This window comes from Pholis gunnellus, assembly GCF_910591455.1.
Source record: "Pholis gunnellus genome assembly, chromosome: 3".
NCBI lineage: Eukaryota > Metazoa > Chordata > Actinopteri > Perciformes > Pholidae > Pholis > Pholis gunnellus.
The window spans coordinates 4301481-4323725 of record NC_136529.1 but is presented as its reverse complement, the minus strand read 5'-3'; the positions used below and the strand labels follow the sequence as shown (position 1 = coordinate 4323725).

Sequence of the window (22245 nt, the reverse complement as noted above, 5' to 3'; positions counted from 1 at the left end):
TTTGTATTTGATAAAATGGAAAGAAGGTTTATTAATCTGAAACAGACCCACACTGGCAGTGTAGTAGCAGTGCAAGCCGACGTTCAGGAACACATGTTCATAAATGCCAGCTGACCATCTAAAACTATATTCTAACATCAACGCCATGTTCCATATTTTTTTATTATCTTTTTATTCAGTAGGGCTTTTGAGAGTGTTTCCTATGAGGCGGTGAAGTGCTCAATCACTCGCTGGTGCGCCCAGCCTCTAACCTCATGTCCAGAGCCCAGTGAGCAGGACGCATCTGCTCAACGAATCAGCCCTGCTTTTTATTACATCAACGAGACGGGCTGACGTGTGTCTCAAGTGTCGCCCCCCCGATTTCCCCCGAGGCAAATAACTCCCTCGTGAGCCAGTTGCCTCGCTGCTTGTGCGTTCAATGATAAAATACTATCTATCTACAGCGTCCATGCCGCCGCAGCTTCGCGAGCCGAATCTTGATCGAGTCAGGAGGAGATCAGCATGGCAAACCCTCAAGTCTCTACTCCAGACTCCGACAAAAGCCCCGCTCCTCCTTCAAAGTGTCTCTGGTTGTTCATTTTAGAATATGCTGATCAATTTATCGAGCGGCCTTCTGATGTTAAGCAGGGAATGTTGAGAAATGGTTCCTTCGCCAAAGCCTTTTTAGGACTATCAGGTTGTTAAATAGTGAGAATTGAGTCTGTTGTGTTGAACACCAGGGCTCCTTCCTTCAGGGAGTGACAAAGATGTGAAAGTGGGGTCCATGGGAACCTTGAGGGAGCGAGACATCAGCGTAACAAATTACAAAGACGGCAGAGAAACAGGCAGACATGAGTTGAACATCTGTCCTGCGCGCAATCCAGAGATGATTGCAGCAGAATCATGCAGCTCGCATTTGTTTTCTTGCAGAAAACGGTCCCTGCAGTCAGCAGTGCACGGCGGAGGCAGACCGGGCCCGCTGCTCCTGCTTCCCGGGGTTCTCGCTGAAGACGGACGGACGCACGTGTGAAGGTAAGGGCTGCCGCTCCTTCTCGTCGTTTAGCGATTCAACAACGCTCGCGTGTACATCCCTCGAGCTGTTGTTTGTTGCCTTGTGCGGACTCCTGCTTGAGGGATGGAACAATACCACTCACTGCTGTGTAAATGAATGACACATACGGCCATGACAGCGGGACAAAAGGTGCAATTGTGCAGTTTGTCCAGACACCATTTAATAAGATGCAGTCACTGATGAAGGAGGAGAATGAAGGTCCTGTGATTCTAAACAATGCATCGACTGACTGGGCTCCCACTTGGTGGAAGACTGTTCCTTGGAGCATTGTTTAACCATGACCAATGGCTCTGTAGCAGCTACACACAGCATCGGTTTACCTTCAATTTCCCAAAGTTCTGCATGAAAACTTGACAAAACAGGTTAGGGTCAGAATTCACGACTGCAGTTGGTTATAGTTTAAAGGGTGAAAACAAATCATGCGTGCTCTTCCCGGAGCAGAAGAAACACATGGTAACACAATTATTTGTCTCATTATCATCTAATAAAACATGATTTCCTTGAAGTGGCTGGCACTGCTATTCTCCATATGACCTGTGCTACTCTTACAACATTGATCCTGTGTGCTTTGATTCCTCGCTATAAAACCCTTTTCCAATTAATAATGCCTGGTTGTACTTCTGTGAACTTTACAGTGAAACTAACTAGTAATATGTAATATATTACATTTACATTTTGAAAGTAACTTGCTCACCACTGTAATAGAATGCCTAGGATGTGGACATCATTTGGGAAAACACATGAAAGTTGCAAAGAAAATAATTATCCGAAATAATTTACATTCTATTTTGTATCTAATCGTTCTCCAACTGTCTTCATCATTCTGAGACCATAATATACAACGGTAGGGTTGGGATTAGCCCAAACAGCATTACTAATCTTAAAAGCTAGCTTGAAAGACATCTTAGCAGAGCTAAATGAACATCATGCTGTATTGAAGAAGACTTGAAACTAGAGATTGAGACCATAAACTCATGTTTACAATGTTTACTGAGGTAATAAATCAAGAGAGAAGTAGAGTCATTTTCTCATAGACTTTTATACAATCTGACTTATTTTTGCAACAAGAGAAGTCGCCCCCTGCTGGTCAGTAGAGAGAATGCAAGTTTTAAGCCACATTGGCTTCACTCGGCAGAACCGGAGTTTGGCGCCTGTCACGGACATTAAACCTCCCTCCAGAAGAGTACGGAAATATTTATTTACGTACCTTACTTTAATACATGCACTGCAGTAGTTAGTGAATTGATCCATGAATTTGAAACAGGGCGAAAACTTGAGAGCAATTTCCCTTTGTGATAAAAATAAATGATATATGATGTACCTCTGGATCTCTATACACACCAGCCAAGATAAGTTGCTTGTGCAAATCTTACCCCAGAAATGGACGGGTAGGAGGTGAATGACATGAACATGAAAGTAGAAATTCATGAAAAAACATTTGCATGAATACTTTTTTCCTCAAATCGTGTGCTGCTTCAATACTGAAGGCCTGCTATAGAAACTTGGATTTCCCGGCACTTGTGACAGTAAATGTATACAGTGGAAGTGCAGCCCTGGCTGAGTTTATTTAATCTGTCTGTCAGTCAGCAGACGGGTTCGTACCTGAAGCACCACATGAGAGTTAGAGCTTCCCCCTCCGATTTCACTCCATTCAGTGATCGTAGTGAGGGCCGAAAGTGGTCCCACATGGTAGATGTGGGTGGGCAACTTTTTGGTTTAGGCTGGAATGGAACAAAGCAAATAGTACTGCAAAGTGTGAGACTGTTTTTGAGGATTTAACAGAGATGTAAGTACTGTGAAGTAGACAATGTGGTACTTGTTTGAGTGTAGAAACACTGCGAGGCATTACCACCTACTTAGGATGTTTGCAGTAAAGTAATCTAACATATGTTTAGCAAATGCAAGCACTTCTATCATAAATGGTGATGAGATCAATCCAATATCAAGCCTGCGTGATATTTTATTTCACAGTTACAGAGCAAGTAAAGCCCTATTTTCTCTCTCAACAGTGTGTTCAGCTGCAGATGCAGTTGTTCCCATAGATATCCTTGCTGTGTATAAACCAGGATGGGATGTGTGAGGAGAGCTTTATACACAATCTGAATATTAAATGTGTGGGCCGAAGAGATAATCAGTGCTCTGACGTTAGTTCTGCTCGTCACCACGCTGCAAAGGGATGTTCTTAAAGTTCCCTGGCAAACACAGACAAACCAAATTCAGACATCATAATGGTTTCTAGTTTCAATACATGTGGTTGCAACCTTCGCCCTTCCATCAAATTCACTTCTACAAACGGTTGCAGCAGTTAATATATATTTATGTTAACTATGGATGAGCCCATGCGGCAACCTCTGGTTCTGAAGAGTGAAGCCAATGTGAAAGTGCCTGAAACCTGCATTCTCTCTACTGGCCACCAGGGGGCGACTCCTCTGGTTGTATAGAAGTCTATGAGAAAATGACTCTACTTCTCTCTTGATTTATTACCTCAGTAAACATTGTAAACATGAGTTTATGGTCTCAATCTCTAGTTTCAAGTCTTCTTCAATACAGCATGATGTTCATTTAGTAAATTATGGTCCATTTAGAGTCAAACAGACCATAAAGCAGGGGATGCTTTAGGGCGGGGCTACCTTGTGATTGACAGTTCGCTGCCAGAGCCGCATATGGCGTTTCTACCACGGCGTCACTTCCACAGTTCAACTATGGACGGCCAAAATCCAAGATGGAAATGGCCAATATACCGAACTCATAGGCTTCGAGGCTTCATAACCATAGTCCACCCACCAATGGGTGGCATCACAATGACTACGTCCACAGTCTATGGATAAGACCCTGCAATCTTCATCAAGGTCTGCATGTGCTATCCTCACCTTGGTCACATTGCAAACATCCTCTTTAGATTTACACGGCTGGGATTGCTGGAGGGTGGTATCACTCCGAACCACCAAACCTTGTGAAGGATATCAACACGAATCCACTACATAGCTTTCAGACCCGCCAAACCCAAACAAAGAGAAGCCCTGTGGTCTGATCCAGGGTGATCGTCTTCTCTTTAACCGAACTGAAAAATCATTCAAATTGATATCATCCCCCTTATTGCTGTGGAGAGGTTTCAATAATGTGTCCCTTTAAAAGTTGTGATAGTATCAAGCTAAGTGCTCTATATTCATGGAAGCACAAAGACTATTGCAAGCAACCCTACTGCATAATTGTGTTTTCATAACCTTGAAAGGCGTTTCAGTAGTTTGGTGGCTCTGTGAAACACACATGAGAACAGGTACATTTTTCAGCAGAATGTCACTTAGTTGATTATGTTGACAACAAATTCTCATCCCAAGGTTTTTGTATTGCATTCCGAAATACCTCGAGGCCTTTCTCAGCAGAGTTGCTCAGTTGTTGAAAAAGCCTGAAAAAATATTGCTCACATGTAGGGCTGGGTATCATTTAAAAAACGACCATACTAGCACCCTTAAAGTGATACAGATACCGATAGAGTACTTCACTTGATACCTTATTTTCCTACTTCATTCGATGCTCATCATGTGAATGCCACCACTGCTGTATTTATGTTTATCGGACGCCAAAGGCACTTTTGTAAAGCCATACTTTCCAACGTTTTGGTGGCATCATGGCGCGCTGAACTGCCAGCTCCGTTAAATACACAGCGATCGACTTCACCGCACCACAGACTGTATGGGTTATAGCTACTGCGGTAGCAGGCCAATCATATGCCGCATTAATTATAGGGATGAATCGATCTGACTTTTCCAGTCCAAATACCGTTAGAGATGCTTGGGCTTTGGTACCTAGTACCTATCTGATAACAATGTGTGGAAGACAATGGGATCATTCTTTAGTATTGGGAAATATGAGGCTGGACTTTAATATTGCCTAACTTTGTTAAAAAAATTAACAAATAAATATATAAATGTACACAATTGTTTTTGTGTATGCAATACCTGACTTGCTTATTATCACAGATAATTGATCCAGCTATTTGAGTCAGTATTGGACCAATATCAGTATCGATGCATCTCTAATTTAATCAAACAATGCTTGTGTTGATTGGCTGCGAGCAAAACCATACAAATATATATTTTTTCTAGGTCTGGGTACAAAAAGAATCGCAGGTATGTTTTGACTGGAGAAGTTTCGACCCTACATGGCACTGGGTTATTTCGGTCAATACCGTAAAGGTATAGAGTACCGACACCCAGCCCTACTCACAAATAGGTCTGTGCTTATCTTCGCTCTTTGTGTGATGATTGGGATAAAACCATGCTCACAGCTCGTGCTCCTCACAGTCCCACCAGTCTGCATCTGTGTAACCCCAACCCTCCTGTCTCGAACCAAATCTGCAAACAAGCCAAGGCTGACTTCATCCCCCTCAGCTTGAACTCTAAAAAAAATCTCGTCCGCTGGGTCCAGTATGCAAGAACAACAGGGTGTGTGTTTGCCTCTGTGCCTCTTAATGGTCCTGCCTCTCTGACATCTTCCTCTGCACAGCCTCCGTGGTCTCGCCCTTGATGGAATCTTTCTAAAACTGCCATCCCCACGCGCCGTTCAACTTAGCATTTGCGTTTCTCTTTCTTTCCACATTGTATTCGATCACTTCACTCCTTGCAACTGTGTAACGGGGCTGTCCTGAGGGACCCGTTGGTGGAGGTAGGGACCTTGAGGCAATAGGCGTTTTTTTCCTTTCATTTTCCCCCCTCTTCGAATGACGCACTGGAAATAAAGCTGGCCACCAGAGTGGAAGGAGACGGCGACTTTCTGCACCACTGGCAATACGCAAACATTGGAAACGGTCTTGTCCAACCCTGAGGAGAGCGAGGCCCGGAGGAGTAGGCGCTCATTGTGATTCGCCCCGAAATACCCTCCCGTCAACTGGGAACATTTGTGAAAGCAGGCCCCGAAATAAGAGCGTGTTGCCACGCCGCTGCCTGGATAGCACGAGTCCTGTAGACTCCACAGAGAGCTACACAATGTTAAAAGAGGAGATTGTTCATTTCAGTGGGTGAAGATGAATGTCGTTGCTGCAGCTCCACAGAGGCTTCATGTAATCCAGTAAACCATGTTCTGTGGTGTGAGAGGTGACGCTTGTGTAGTTTTTCTAAGGATGAATAACCTGAAAGGGAAAAGAGCTGCTGCTAGAGACCTCAGATCAGTGTTTTTCCTCCTCCTGCTTCCCCGTGGGAAAGGTGTCGCAAGGCGCACGGTTTCATTTGCATCCCCCTGTGGCAAAAGCTTTGAAAGTCGACAAAGGCGTTTCAGCGAGGGGCTGCCAACAGATCACAGGCGACATGGGAGAATTCGCTCCCCCTTTTGTTCTCGCCTTTTGTGTTGGAGCCCCGGCTTCCGTCATGCAGATTTGTACAGATTTTCACCAGTTTCCCAGCGGAATGCGACATATTTCGGGGGTTTGATTTTCAAATCTGGATGACTGCCACCCTACCCCGCAAACAAGCATACACACACACCCACACACAGTAAATCCCAGCCCAATGCTATCAGTGCACCCAGCTAATCGACCGTGCACTGCGATGCGCGATAAGGGAAGGCCGTGGCGGAGCTACGGGCCACCGTCTCGGCGCGAGCACGCCATTGTCATAAATCAACAGCGCCTGTTTGCTGGCTGTGGTGCTGTTTGACTCATAAAGATCCAAAAACTTTCGCGACTGTGTGTTTTATTTCTCACGAGCAAGCATAACAAGCAGCATGGCACTTGATGACTTGGGATTTACAAAGCAGTCACTGTCCAAAGTTGATACGACTGCCCGCCAAACAGCACTCCAGCACCGATTCTATGAGCGTTATGTGTATCAGTCGGACTGAGAACAAATATTCACTTAGTCCAGCTAAAATGTAAATTCGTTGTTGTTTTTTTGCCAACGCATACACGTCAGCTTGTCCTGTGCTCTATGTATATTTACATTTTTTTAACTCCTGCCTGTGAATACACCAGCAAGAAGGCCCTTGTTTCTTTGCCCATGTGCAAGTCAGATCATTTTATTTTAAACACATCACAATGTGGTAATCATCACTGTTACTACATTAGTCATACTATACAACCAGGGCTTAGCATTGGCACCCGTCCATCTGCCAAATGCAGGGGGAATTAGGCAGTGCCCGGTAACGCAGTGACACTTAGTAGTCACTTTGGTGGGTGAAACATTCTGCATTTTATATATATATATATATATGAAATAATTCATCCATTAAAATGTGACATTGAGATCCTACCTCTCCCATGAGCACCTGAACACACCGTTTATTCAGTATATTGGTGCATTCTTCCATCTCTTGTCTTTCGTGCCATTATGAGACAATTTCGAACAAAAAGTTACAGGAGTTTCAATGTGGCGATATTTAATAGGTAAGGTAAACAGAGAAGACACAACCTGGTGAAAATGACTTACTTACTTACTTACTTAATAGGTTACCAACAACACACTGGTGACAATGTTCAGTGGCTAGTAACTTTGAAAAACCACTAGCCACAGTGCCTGGTGAGCAAAATGTTAATGTCAGGCCCTGAATACAACCCACAAAAAACGTTGCACCTAAACCTCATATTAGCTTTGTAGCTCATAGCTTGCTAAATGAGCTACCAAACAATTCATTGCTAATGACAGTTTGCAGGACAAATAAGCTGCTAATTAGCAAGTCGGCTGTAACAATTTGTACAGCTTAAAAACATAAATGTATCAAAAATGTCAACATCAGTCAGTTTAGATGTACATTCACCCTCCTTTGAGCGCTGTTTTGGTCTCCAAATATTGAGCTCTTTAGCTGCTAAATGCTACGCTCAGTTCATCAGCTAGTTGCTAACTTTATCTGTCTGCTGTTTGGGCAGGTAGCAGTTGCTACTGTGGGTTTATTAGTACTGAAAACAGCTGCCTGTTCCATCTGGATCAGAGATTGATGAGAGAGCGCTGAAATATTCCAGTTGTGTAAATAAAAAATAACAAATGAGCTGAAAGAAGAGATAACGCTGCATAGAGATTCCCTAATATCATTTTTGTGTTTTCAGTTGAGTGTTAAAGCCAGTGATTCAGTCTGAGACTTCCCAGCGAGTGATTTCCATGCAGGCGAACATGTCATTTCCTGGTATGCCTCATACTCCTGGATTTAAGAATGACTTCCTTTGTTAGTGTTTAGTGCAGACGTCTGTCTGCTACTGACTCATTGAGCCCCGTCATGTTTACAGTCAGAGCCAGCTGGTGCGGGGGGGGGGGGGGGGGGGTTATGGACCGGCCCTGTCCATCACGGACCTCTTGAGAGTCTGCCTCACCTCCACCTCACATTCATCCATCTTCTCCCCCCTCGTCATTTCACACACAGTCACCGTTGTTGTTGTTCTTCTGCAGACGTGGACGAGTGTGTGACCAGCACCCACGGTTGCCGGCCCGGCGAGCGCTGCGTGAACACGGTGGGCTCATTTGTATGCGAGCCGCGGGTCGCCTGTCCTACCGGCTACCACCTGAGGAACGGCGCTTGTGAGGGTGAGTTCATTGTTCTTGATGCATTTCGTTAAGCCAATTTACCCAGCAGTCACTTTCAGAGGCACTAAAGTGGTCGGAGAAAACGCTGATGATGTCTTGTTCAACATGCAGCACAGGGTTGTTTACCTTCTATTTTAATAGAGAGCAGAAATAAGACAGAAAGGACAGTAAAGCAGAACCACAACCCTATCACCAGGCAATAATGTCAATTTGGGACAATTCTGCAAAAGCCAGGGTTACTGTTTGTGTCAACAGTGTGTTTTCAATCCCCTTCCAATGTTTTTTTTAAGGAATAGTTCAACATATTGTGGAATGCACAGCTATATAAGATTGATACCACTCCCATATCTGTTTTGTACATATGAAGTTGGAACCAGCAGCTAGCTATGCAAGAACATCTAAAGCTTACTATTTTAAAAGTTATATCTCATTGGTTCAATCCATCCAAAAAAACAAGAGTTAAGATGTGGTTTTATGAGCTGGACTATGTCCTAGCTGGGCACATTTACTTGCTGGAGTCTCTGCCGGTTGCCTGGCAGCCATCAAAGGGATGATACCATGGGTTCATCCCAAGTCTCTTAATTGTATCCCCGTTTCCCTCACTTGGGTCCTTTCCTTGCATCTTAGTCCCTCCCACCAGGGATGCATGGAGGAAACCATGCGAGGAGAGAGGAAACGAGGAAATACGTTTTAAGAGACATGAGACGTCCTTTCCTCTGAAGCGTCACGTGAAGCGATGTCTGTTTCTGATGATAGCGGATCAGCTGATAACAGCTGATCACAGCTGGATCAGCTGTCAGTCAGAGACTTGTGATAAGTTTGTGTCTGTTCACATCATCACTGTACTTAATAATAATAACTAATAATACTGATAACTCATAAAGACACAGTAATCATCACTGTAGAGGTGTTGTCTCTCTGTAGCCTGTTACCTCTTTAACAAACTGTTCTGTTTATAAGCTCAGGATCGATTTCTACCGACGTAATGCGTTCGTCTTATTTATGAATGATTTGCGTCTGTACGTTTTGAAATTCAGATTGTGACGTCAGTATTAATTAACCCAAAATATGATGATGCTTTCTCTTGAATACTGGAATAAATGTATTAGGCTCCATGTTTCAGGTTAAACTCTAATTATAAAACTCATCAAACCCGACACTCAGGGATGATCAGCCTCACGTGACTGAATGAAATGATGATGAATGATGTAAAAAGTGTTTTGTCTCTCCAGCTCTCTCTGACGTTAGGAAAAGACTGACCACCATATAACCGTGGTTATAAACCCGGAAATGATACCTAGCGATACTGGGTTGCGTTACATCTGGCTGGAACCCATAATACTCATTCATATGTAGTGACGGGCCTCGCGTTGGGAGGTTCTGAACATTACCTTCACTTAATAACTTGGCACTTAGTTTGGCCGAGTGCTCGTGTTTGTGTTGGAGTGTGTTACCCTGTGTTGCCTCAGCAATTTAAGCAACCAGTGGCGCACAGGTCCAACACTCCTGACTCATACCGAGGCACTGCCGGATTCTATTGCTCTTTCTAATTGTATGTCTGAAAACCCAATGATAATTTGTCCTTAAAGAGCCCTTTGAGCGTGCACACATCCCTGAATAGACTACTACAACATGAATAGGTGCAATTGGAGTGCCCTGGGTTTATTCATGGGAGACAGTTCAAAGAGGCTCTTTCACGGGACCAGGATATAATTAGACGCCTCATTTTGACCCCCCATCCCTGTTTAGAGGAATACAATCAACATCAGTGACAGAGAAATCCACACACATCCTCAGAGTGGTGTGTAGAAACAGAGTTATGTGGATTATTTAGAATCATATTCATTCCTACCATACTGTGACAATTGCATGTCCGTGGTCATGAGTCAGCAGGGCTTCATTGAGATTTATGCAACAGTTGTTGGCCCCAGTGGTGATGTTTGTGCTGCCGTTCGGTATGTGACAAGATAATCACCCAGAGAGGAAGCGCTTTGAAGCTCCGTGACTCTGTGTCATCACTTCTAGGCACCAGGGAGGACTAATCAATGTCGCTAGATAATGAAAGTAATATTTAGTCGGCCATCCAACGGGGCCGGGGGGGGCAACTAATTAGCTGCATGAAAGCAACGACGTTGGCGATGACTGGTGGGGGAAGACGAGGACCCGACGTGACGGGAACTCCTGAGAAACTTTTCCATCGCTCATGAGATTCAATAACTGTCATTTAAGAAGTTTTGCTCAATTTTTTATAGGAGGGGGATTTTTTCCTTCACATTGACTGAGTGAAAGATTCTGGGACTCTGCACATGTTTGTTCTGTGCTTGAGCCACAGTGCCACCTGCTGTACTTTTGACAAGCTGAAAGCACATTTAAGCTCTTAACATTTAAATAAAGTGTGGTCTGATGGATTGATCTCGTCTGCTCTTTCTTCCAGACGCTGATGAATGTGCTCTGCAGACCCATAACTGCGTTGCGGGCTTTGCGTGTGAGAACACCGCGGGCTCTTTCCTCTGTAAACCCAAACACAAGTGCATCAGCGGCTTCACACAGGACTCCCATGGCAACTGTGTCGGTAAGAGACACGTCAGTGCGGCTCTCTGCTGGCCAACCCTCTACTGCGCGGTGTTGCCATATGGCCGCAATTATGTCTAATATTACTAAAAGGCGGTAATATGAAATCCATGTTTTACAGTTTAGTTGTGAAAGGGAAGGTCTTCTACTTAGACAACTAATTGATCACATCCCATTATCAGGAAAGCTGTTTGCACTTCCTTTTTCCCCACGGACATGTGACACTGAGAAGGTCCTGATCTGAGGGCTCCCAGAGTTGACTCATTGTTCAATATTTAGGCTAAATATTAATCAAAATATTGAACAAAATTCAAATATTGAACAAAGTTGACTGGCATCATTAAAACCAGTTTAGATGTGATGCTTTTTTTGAATGTTGAAATGAATTTGTTGCCATATGGCAACTATATGCGATTATGACAATCGCATATAATGTAGTAGACTTACATAGGACTAGGCTACTGTTGATCGTCATTTCAGACATTTTGTAACTGTAATGTATGATCTGGAATAAAAATAACACTTCTAAAAAAACATAGTTTTAACTAAAGGAACTACATTGTTGGTTCACTTTTGTGTACATTTCTAGTCAATGAGCGGAGTCAAGTGGCCTCCTGCCTATGCATACCAGACCAAGGTATCTAAGACTCTAATTCTACAATAACTGCCTAAATGAACAATGCTCCTGAGGGACATATCTGTCTCTTCAGCTGTTAAGCGCTCCACATTTTAGGAGCTTTTGCTCTGAAAACTGCCGCCTGCTGCGGCATCACCACGAGGAAGCCCTTTACCATTGTCATTTCATGTCATTTTATTCAAAAAAGTTTAAACTAAAATGTTCAGACCCAAAATACTATCCCATGTCTATTATTTTGTCCACCCCTCCCCACTTCCACCTGACTACATGCATTAAATCTGCAATCCATAATCTGCTCCGTCAACACTGCTCCCCCAGTATTGGACTACTCTATATTAAGAAGACACGATTAACATCAACAAGTAAACACACTGCTACATAATTGTTCTGTTAAAATCACTGGGAGGAAGTAGACATCACTAGACCTGTCAATCAGGATTAAACCTCCAAGCAATCACTCTCCTGTGTCATTTTTTTTTTTTCAGACATAAATGAGTGCAGCAGCCTGAGTGAGCCGTGCAGCTCAGGCTTTAACTGTATCAACACAGTGGGCTCCTACACCTGCCAGCAGAAGATCATAATGTGCAGCCACGGCTACCACGTCAGCTCCGATGGAGCGAAGTGTGTCGGTGAGATTTACTTCTTACACACAACAGCGTGGAATGAGGAGGCTGGCCACTGTGGAAACATGTGAATGAAAGCATTGATGTTGTATTTGGTTCACACACAAGCGCTCAAGTGCGTCGTTGTCAGAATGCCATAATAGGGTAGAATGAGCCTGAATATCATCTCGTTAAGGTCAGTTATATTGAGGGCAAAATGGTACGAAATTAAACACACTATACATTGTAAAGACAACATAAAATAATTGGTGATATGAATAAATACGGACAAAATATATATGTTTATTCATGAAACCGTGAAATAACCACAAAATAATGGAATACAACTCCCCTCATTATTATGGTTTCTTCACAACAACAGTTTATTGCAGGCTTTTTTTTATTTGTCCATGTCCAGTGAAGGGGCAAAATGCAAAGTGCTGTACAAAGGCCAACACTTACAGTATATTGTTGCCGTTAGCGTACATCTGTATGTACGTCTGTCTCATGGACACGATATCTCAGGAATACCTTCAAGAGAAATTCTTCATATTTGACACAGTATCGTCCAATTAGACCCACGGCTGGACTGATTTGATTTTGGTAGTCAAAGGTCAAAAGTCAAGTTCACTGTGACCTCATGTCCGACTCATTCTTGAGAACGCAATATCTCTGTACACCTTGAGTGATTTCCTTCATATTTGCAATACGGTCGCTTGCTTTCTAGGCTGAACTGATCAGAATTTGGTGGGCAAAGGTCACCTTGACCTCACAGATCCCTTTCTTAGCCATGACTCAAGAATGAGATGACAATTCCACACAAATGTTTGATAGGATGAAATGATGGTGTGATGAATTTTTTGGACTGACATGGCTGTTAACAGACAACAACGGAAAACATAATAATTAGTTGTTCTAGTTCTGAATTCGTATGAATGCTGATATAGCAGCATTCCCATAAAAGCAATTCATTAATAATCTGCACAGGCACCTCACCTCACCGATATCACTGATGCTCGGTGGACGGGTACCATTGAGGTTTTGGCCGGTTTAATCACCTACTGCAAAGCCCTGCTGTCCTGGGCCGTGCACATTCTTTGGTTTGTCTGACGTTGAGCAGTACATTGTTCTCTGAGCACCACTCTGCAAGATTGTTGTTTCCCTCTCCACATGAAGTCTCCTCTTTGGTTTTAATCCAGGAGATGACGGTAGTGTCATCTGCAAACTTCACAACACAGTTTGCTTTTGCAGCCTGTGATTGTCTGAGGAATAGTCTTACCACAAGGTCTGTTAGTAACACTGCTAAGCTAGAGCTTTTGGTGGTAACACATGATCTTCACCAGCAGATGCGTTCAGCATCATGCGTTATGATCAAAAGCTTCACATTAGCTACTAAATAGTCCTTGTTGTGAGATTGCTTTCTCAATCTGTGCTAGCAGCATGACTTTAGCTAACTTTGGTCCAGACCGAAATATCTCAACAACTCATGAAAGTTTGGTTCCCAAAGGATGAATCCTACTAATGAATCCTCTAATGCCAACACAAGGTTGATATTTGTGGTTTTGTCCAACATTCATATTCCCCTTTAAATTAATCCTAATTACTTGGGTGACAAATCAATCCCCACTTTCATTAATGACATTCCCATCATCCTCAGCTGTACTTTGTGCTTAGTGCCTTATAGCATGCTAACATGCTAAACTAAGATGGTCAATAAGGTACAAGTTATACCTCAAGCCTGTTAGCATTGTCACTGTAGGTTTGCATATTAACATTAGCGTTTAGCTCAAAGCGCAGATGTGCAGCTTTACTGAGCCGCATGGCTGTAGACTCTTAAATTGATCAACCAATTGTTCAGTCGATACAATGTTAAAAATATATATCACAATTTCCCCAGAGCCCAAGGTGAAATACTGGAATTGCTTGTTTTGCCCAACCAACAGCTCTAAACCCAAATATTTTACTAATTCTGATAACTATTAGGCTCAAGAAATGACACCAATAATACATCCAGGCTCAAAACTGTTTGGCTGTGTTTAAGTTGGACCCCAGTCAGGTGCAGAAGGGGTCATTGCTGACGCACTTTATCTTTCTCTCTGCCTGTTTAGACATTGATGAGTGTCAGATGGGGACACACCGCTGCGGAGTGGGCCAAATCTGTCACAACCTCCCTGCCAGCTACCGCTGTGACTGTCAGACGGGCTACCAGTATGACGCCCTCCACAAAGTCTGCACAGGTAGGTTTCGCTGTGTCAAGTCTGTGAGATGATGACAAGCAGATTGGAGTTTTAGTCGTCCAAACTGTATTTGAAACCAAAAAATGTCACTATATTATTTAGACCTCATTGTACAGAGCGATGGAGAGATGGGGACTGACAGGGTTTGGAAAAATCTGGGAAAATCCTCACTTATTGCTTTTTAGGTGAGCTACTTTAATGTGTATTATATGAAATTGGGAGCATTTCGATTGCCTCTCAACGGCTCTCAACATGGCATCGCCTGACAATACTAACAGCACAAACTACAGTAAGATGTGCTGATAGAGCTAACAGTGTTAACCTGAGGGGGAACCGGGGGGTGAGTGTCGTATATTTAAATAACCTGATGACATTTCAAGACCAAAGTCATAGTCAATGGATTTGATGTTTACATTTGGAGCAGATTTCATTTTCTTTTTTGTCTATTATTATTTTAATTCAGTTTTCCTGCAGTTTTTAGCCAAATATCTAGCTCTTTAAATGAAATGAAGCTAGCGTAAATTCATGCAGGACACGGAAGTTATACGCCCCAGCTGTAACCAGCTGACAGCCAGCCGATTGAATCATAGCTTCCAATCAGCCACGCACCAATCACAGCCCACTCTCACTTCACGGAGGTTTATTTAAATATGGCTTCCTTCTCACTGATTCATTCTACATCTACGCTGCTACAGACCTCACTGCTGGCGAAGCTTCGCCTCCTCCACCCCAGCCTCCACCTCTTTGTTAGTTCATCTTCTGGCAAATGTTTGAAATGTATTTAAAAAAAATGTACCCCTGTCCTGTAAACCCAGGGGGGTTATTGCTCGTGCTCCCGGTCTTAGCTCAGTAGCTGCTGGCTAATCCGGGGAGCATTCAAAGAGCGGAGCCATTATCGCCAAGTTTAACTGTATTCCATTTGTTGCAATAAATGGTTAAAATCTATAACGAGAGTGTTCCTGACTGAATTAAAAAACGTGTTGAATTAGAATTTTTGAGATTGTTTCCGTTTGACTTAGATCCCTCCTCCCCAGTGACCCACCCAGGATACAATAAATAGGCTGAAAGCAACAAAAAGACTATAACAATTTTGCTCACAATTCATTCATTCTTCGACAACAAGATATAATGCCATCAGATTCCTTTTAAATGTGCATATTCAAGTGGAGTTTTAACAGCAGCTTGAGCAGCTTTAAAACAAACGGCCAGCATATGTTGAAGAGGATGAACATTGACATATCACTAGACTGGGGAAGAGGATTTTTTCTTTTCACCAGCAAGGGAACGCTAGATTTTAAACCAACCGAAAAACTCTTTTCCAAAGTGATTAGTTATTCCAAAAGTTGCTTAATTTAGCGAGAAAGTCGCCAAGTCTGCAACATTGACAGCCCGTCCCTTCGGGCCTCCTTCCAAACCACTCCCCTACAAATGATCAGAATTCAGGTAAACAACCAACATGTCTACTGTTGGCACTCACAGCTGCCAAGCTAGCAGCTTGTGGATTTTAATTTATTTTTTTCCTCAAGGGAATACATTGGGCTTCTGTAATAGTGTCTCTGAATGAGGCCCGGCATTGAGTACTCAGTGGCCCGGAGGTATCCGTTTGCTGCCTAATAGCTGCTGTACTCCTGCACTGACAGATGTAAATGAGTGCTGGCGCTACCCCGGCAGGCTGTGCGGCCAGACCTGTGAAAACACCCCGGGCTCCTACCACTGCTCATGCACAGCCGGCTTCTCCCTGGCATTTGATGGCAAGAACTGTGAAGGTAAGCTAGACTGTTGTAGACTCTAACATATGAAGAATTTAAAAGCCACCTTGTTTACATGGACAGCCTTATTTCCCTTGAAGAACTTTGGGCGAGGTATAAGCCTCTGGGGAGAAAGCTGAATGCAGCCTTTGTAAGTCTTCGTTATCGTTAAAAATCGTTTTCTGTTGGGATTCAATTTAGTGTCCATCTCCGGGATGCAGAGGTGTCTGACATAATGGTTTCCAGGTTCAGGGACTGTCAGTCAGATGAAGACTAGGTTGTGCTTCAAAGAAGGTGACCGGGAGCGCAATTCACATTACGTTGAGCTTGTCGCAGCCATTATTCAGGGATCTTAATCAAGTTGTGGTGGTTTCCGTTCACGGCTTAAAGCTGAAGCTTTCCATTTCCTCAGGGTTTTTCTTTTCTTTTCTTTAAATTATGACACGATTCGATTTTGATTAGTGCTTTTCAGACTAATTCGTTCCAGAAAGTTGAAGCTCGTCTTTCTTTGGTAAGCAGTTAAATAACAACATTTGGAAACCTTCTAAATATGCTGAAGTGGTGATTCCACAATGCACCTCCCCAGGAATCACCATAGGAACTTCTTTTTCTTTAACTCTTTTCTTCTGATGCTGCTTCTGTAGGTGGTGCTCATCTCTTTGCCTGTTGAAATGTTATTTATGTATTCCATCAAAGGTTGATTGATGGCAGTATTTTATATAATCATTGTTGTCAACAAATCCCATGAAGACCTTTGTATTGCTGTAGACCTAAGTATTGTGTGTATATCTTCTTTCTTTGTGCCATAGAGTGGCTTTGTTATCCAAAAGCTGTTAAAAACACATCAATGAGCGACACTGTTTTCATTACTACTGTCTTTTACTTTCCCTATGCTACCTGAAATACTCATTAGAGCACTAAATGTGTAAATGTTGTGAAAATAGATGCTAACAAATGCACAATTCCCTACTGTTTGAGTAACGATTGCTAAAAACTACAGTGATCTGCAGTTTTAGAAAATGACTGGGACTTTAAAACAAATTCAACTTAACATTTGTGTCTCATTTACAGACATACGTCTTCTGTAATCAATGGGCTCGGAGCAATCAGAGTATTTAGAGAGCTTTTTCGTATCAGATAAATCGTTGTCAAATGTCAATTTTCATAGGATTCGTTGACAATAAAAAATGCAGAACGAGGTCAGCCATATCCTTTAAGAATATGAAAAACAGGAAGAATTCTAATCTTCTTCTTTCTTCTCTGTGCTTAGATGTAAACGAGTGTGACAAAAACCCCTGTAGCCAGGAGTGTGCCAACATCTACAGCTCATACCAATGCTACTGTCGCCAAGGCTACTACCTGAAAGAGGACGGACACGCCTGTGAAGGTATTGCAGAACAAAGTTACTCGGTAGAGAATGGTAGAGGTGGTGGAAAAACCATATGCATACAACAACTCAGCCATCAATTCTACCTTTCTGCAAAGATAATAATGTTCGGTTATGATTGACATTGTCAAGGAGGTATTCATTTACCAAAGCCTGTCTAAAGAAGTAGTCACCATGACGTCAACCATTGTTGGTGGACTACGGTTTTATAGCAGTGTGGTATTTTGGTCATTGCCGTCTTTGTTTTTTGGAACCATAAGTGCCAGGTACCATTAGCCGCTAATGCTAGCGTTAGCTTCACTAGCAAGGTGCAGCCGTAATTCACCTTAACTGTGATATTAATTGGGATGCTACTTTCGGCTGGCAAAAAACAGGCTTAAAACAAAATGTCGTGGTAGAAACTCGAAACAGCCACGCCCTTAATTATGCCTAACTTTTAGCATTAATGTAATTTCAACGGGTGAGCTATATAAAAAAATCACCCAGTACAGTTTTACTGAACGGATAAATATACAGTGACAAAAAAAGCGTTTTTTTGTAGTAGGCTGTAAACATGTTTATATCTGCTGCACAGTTAGCCATTTCAACATTGGGGGTCTATAGAGCTTGACACGCATTTATAGTCAGCCTCAAGTGGACATTTGAGGAACTGCAGGTTTTGGCACTTCTCTGTTGGCTTCATTTTTCAGACCCAGAGGTCGTTGCTTGTAATTAACTTGTATGTTTATTTTTAAGGTTGTTGCTCGCATTGCTGTTGAACTGGACTACATTATATTGAGATGCGTTTCTAATGTGTTGCCCACTCCATTTACAAACATTATTAGAAACCAATACTGCACCACCACTAACTACGATCTCAAGGATAAACATATAGTTGAATTAGCTGGCTATTATATGCTTTGTAAAGTTAGATAATGTGACAGAGCTGTTGTACTAGATTTCATTAGATTGTATAGGTGTATCTTAAATAATGTCTAGGCAGTGTACTTGTTCTTTACTTGCTGGGAAGTTGTTCTGCAGCCAAGTGTCCAAAACACAAAAAGGGCAGTTTTAAACTTTGGTCCTCCCTTATCTACATATAGGGGCTTTACATGTGTTAGTTAAAAATGTAGCATTTTCTCTGTATCTCTGTTGTTGTTGTTTTTTGAGACCGTAGATAAAAAAGATTAGTGGTGGATGAAACCTGTGGCTGTCTGCACGTCAGATCTTGAGACAGAACTGCAAATAGTTTCAAGTGAGAGTATATATTCATAACACAGACATGAACCTGCCTTTAGTTTTTACCATAGACTGTATGTAAGAAGTGGACGTAGTTATTGTGACATCACCCATTGGTTTGTGGACTGTTGTTTTGTTCGCCATCTTGGATTACGGCCATCAGCATGTTGGTTTCTTTTGCAACCAAAAAACGGAAGTTACCATATTTGGAATGCAGAGGAGTGACTTAAAGACGTCGTATACAGCTCTGGTAGGGGCAGAGACCTGTCAATCACAGTAGCCCCGCCCTAAAGCATCCCCTGCTTTATGGTCTGTTTGACTCTAAATGGACCATCATTTACTAAATGAACATCATGCTGTATTGAAGAAGACTTGAAACTAGAGATTGAGACCATAAACTCATGTTTACAATGTTTACTGAGGTAATAAATCAAGAGAGAAGTAGAGTCATTTTCTCATAGGCTTCTATACAACCTGAATTATTTTTGCAACAGCAGGTTTCGCCCCCTGCTGGTCAGTGGAGATAATGCAAGTTTTAAGACACTTCTGCATTGTCCTCCCTCTGCAGAACTGGAGGTTGCCGCCAGCTTTCAACACACAGCTCTAATCCAACTGATGAGATGTGTGTCTTTTTTTTTTTTTCAAACAGACATCGACGAGTGCTCCCAGAGCATCGGGAACCTTTGTACCTTCCAGTGTGTTAACGTTGCGGGCAGCTACCAGTGCGCCTGTCCTCCTCATGGATACGTCATGTCCGCCAATGGACGCACCTGCAAAGGTGAGGCCTCAGTGAACTGTGTCCTGGTCTGTGAGACCACAGCAACCAAGGGAGGCACGCCTGATGGGTTAGTTAAAAGAAAGGAAACAGAAGTTGAATTAGTTTCATCAAATGTAATAAAATATTAGAAACATAAACATAAAAATATTAACTAATACATATCACCATGAAACTTCCCCAGTTGTTCACTATCATAAAGACAATTGTTTTTTGTAATACAAGTTCTTAGAAATGTTATATTTAGATGATGCAAATGAGGCAGTGTCTTATTAAAAAGGTGCACATTTTTATACATTTCCAGAACAGAAATGTGAACATTAGATAAAGCCAGGTTCAAAATTCTTGTTTTTAATTTTGATGACATTTTAGAGTCAAATGTTTTCACAGGGGGAATTTAAGACAATCAATTACAAGTGTAAGCTGTAAAGGAACAGTTCAGAAATACCATTCTTCTTTGAGAGTGGAATCAATCTTCTCTTCTAACTCAGTAAAGAGTGAGCACACGCCACCAGAGAGGAACCTCTATCTGCTGATGAAGGCCATGTTTCCTGCCCTTTTCTACTATTATTTATTATTATAATTGTGTAGTTTGTATTGGCGGCATTGTATTGTATGCAGTCATGCCAATACAGCCACTTAAATTGAACGCTCTGATTGACCTTGATTTGGCGATTGCTTTGTCAATCTGCGCCACGTTACGTTCAAAATGATAGGACTACATTTCAACCAAAGAAGCATACTCTTCAAAATGAAAGTGCAAAACTGTCAGTGTCCCTTTTTATTTATTGTCTTTTTCAGATGTCGACGAATGCACAACTGGAACCCACAACTGTTCATTGGGACAGACCTGCTATAACCTCCAGGGAGGCTTCAGGTGTCTCTCCTTTGACTGCCCTCACAACTACAAGAAGGTGTCGGACACGTGAGTCACGTTGTTTCTCTCTGCATCTGGAGTCTTGAAATGTTTCCCCCCCAATCGTATTAAGAAAATAAAATACTGCAATTATCTGTTTTATTGGTAAACAAGGGCATATATAGTTCTTCCTTTCAGATATAATACCTTTCAAAGTTTTCTTATTGTGTTTCGCAAGTTGTAGACCTTTTACTCTGCACAAGAATAAAGGAAATGTATGATCTAGTACGGAGGATGTGTGGATGAGATTAACACTGTGTTTACTTTCACTTTACATCACACGTTACTTTGCACTTATATATTCTCTTTATCATAAACAGTCAAACCAGCAGTGGTATTAGTGCGTGTACTACTGATCCGTAACTACGAGCACCTTTCAATTGTTCAAGATATAAACCAACTAAAACCTCAAATCAAATTCCGCTTCATATTCCATCAGTGCTGTCTGCTCTCCTCAGAGCAGATGTGAGCCAGGATGTGAGGCTGAACCAGCTGCTCACATTTACAGGTTGATTTGGCATTTATTCATTTGTTATGAATCGGAATATTTTTTGCCGTATGTGCATTTCCTCCTCTGCACGTACGCAAACATTTAGTTTGGTTCCTACACACTGTTTTATAAATGAGACCCCTGGGCACAACAGTCTCTGATTTCCCATCGCTGGCTTCGCCGAAGTCTCAATTCATTTCATTTATTTTCCTGTGACCGGACATTAGCCAGGAGCAGGCTGGGTAATGGAACAGACCTGGGTCCAAGCTGGGTTAGCTGGGTTAGCTCATCCCGGCTCTCTTCCTGAGGCAGTCGCACCGTTTTTGGTGTCGTTTGGTCGGGCTGGTCCGGCTGGTCGGGCCGGTCGGGCAACCAGATTTGCAACCGAGCTCTACAGGAGGAAAATACTGAATATATTTGTTTTGACCAATAAAACACAACATATTTAATGTTCCACCCAAAGTACCAGGCCCCCAAACACTGTCATGCTTATCCACCCTCCTCCTTTCTCTCTCTGTCTCGACTCACCTTCAGCCGCTGCGAGAGGACCAGCTGTCCCAGTAACTCCTTAGACTGTCAGAAGTCCCCCGTCCGCATCACGTACTACCAGCTCGGCTTCCAGACCAACATCATCATCCCCGCCCAGATCTTCCGAATCGGACCGTCCCCCGCTTACTCCGGCGACCACATCGTCATCAGCGTCGTCAAGGGCAACGAGGAGGGCTACTTCAGCACCCGAAAGCTGAACAGCTTCACGGGCGCCGTCTACCTGCAGAGACAAGTCCGCGAGCCCAAAGACTTCCTGATCGATGTGGAGATGAAGCTGCTGAGGCAGGGGACATTCACCTCGTTCCTCGCCAGGATCTACGTCTTCATCACGTCTAGCGCCGTGTAACGCCAGAGACGCAGACAGACTGGAAAACCTCATATGGTGCTAATTTTTGACTCTTTTTGTACTGCTTCCCGACAATCAAGAATATTCAATCTTGTCAATTGTTGCCAAAGACCGTACTGTTTGCTTGTCTTTAGAAGGTTATCTTCATTGTTTCTTCAGATTTCCTGTGACAGTCATATTTCCCTGAGAATCCTTTTATTTGTATTTACCAAA

At 42.7% G+C, this 22245-nt stretch overlaps 1 protein-coding gene across 1 annotated transcript in view; it reads left to right on the top strand.

Annotated features, from left to right (window-relative positions):
- Positions 1-22032, top strand: part of fbln2 (fibulin 2) — a gene marked incomplete at both ends in the record, with an annotated part of 53844 nt that extends 31812 nt beyond the window's left edge. Inside the window, 10 exons of the mRNA XM_079186277.1 lie at positions 910-1011; positions 8422-8556; positions 10991-11128; positions 12250-12393; positions 14475-14603; positions 16244-16369; positions 17622-17738; positions 19606-19734; positions 20533-20656; positions 21672-22032. Of these exons, the coding sequence (XP_079042403.1) occupies positions 910-1011; positions 8422-8556; positions 10991-11128; positions 12250-12393; positions 14475-14603; positions 16244-16369; positions 17622-17738; positions 19606-19734; positions 20533-20656; positions 21672-22032 (1505 nt within the window). The remainder of the gene's footprint in view (positions 1-909; positions 1012-8421; positions 8557-10990; positions 11129-12249; positions 12394-14474; positions 14604-16243; positions 16370-17621; positions 17739-19605; positions 19735-20532; positions 20657-21671) is intronic.
- Between the last annotated feature and the right edge of the window lie 213 nt (positions 22033-22245).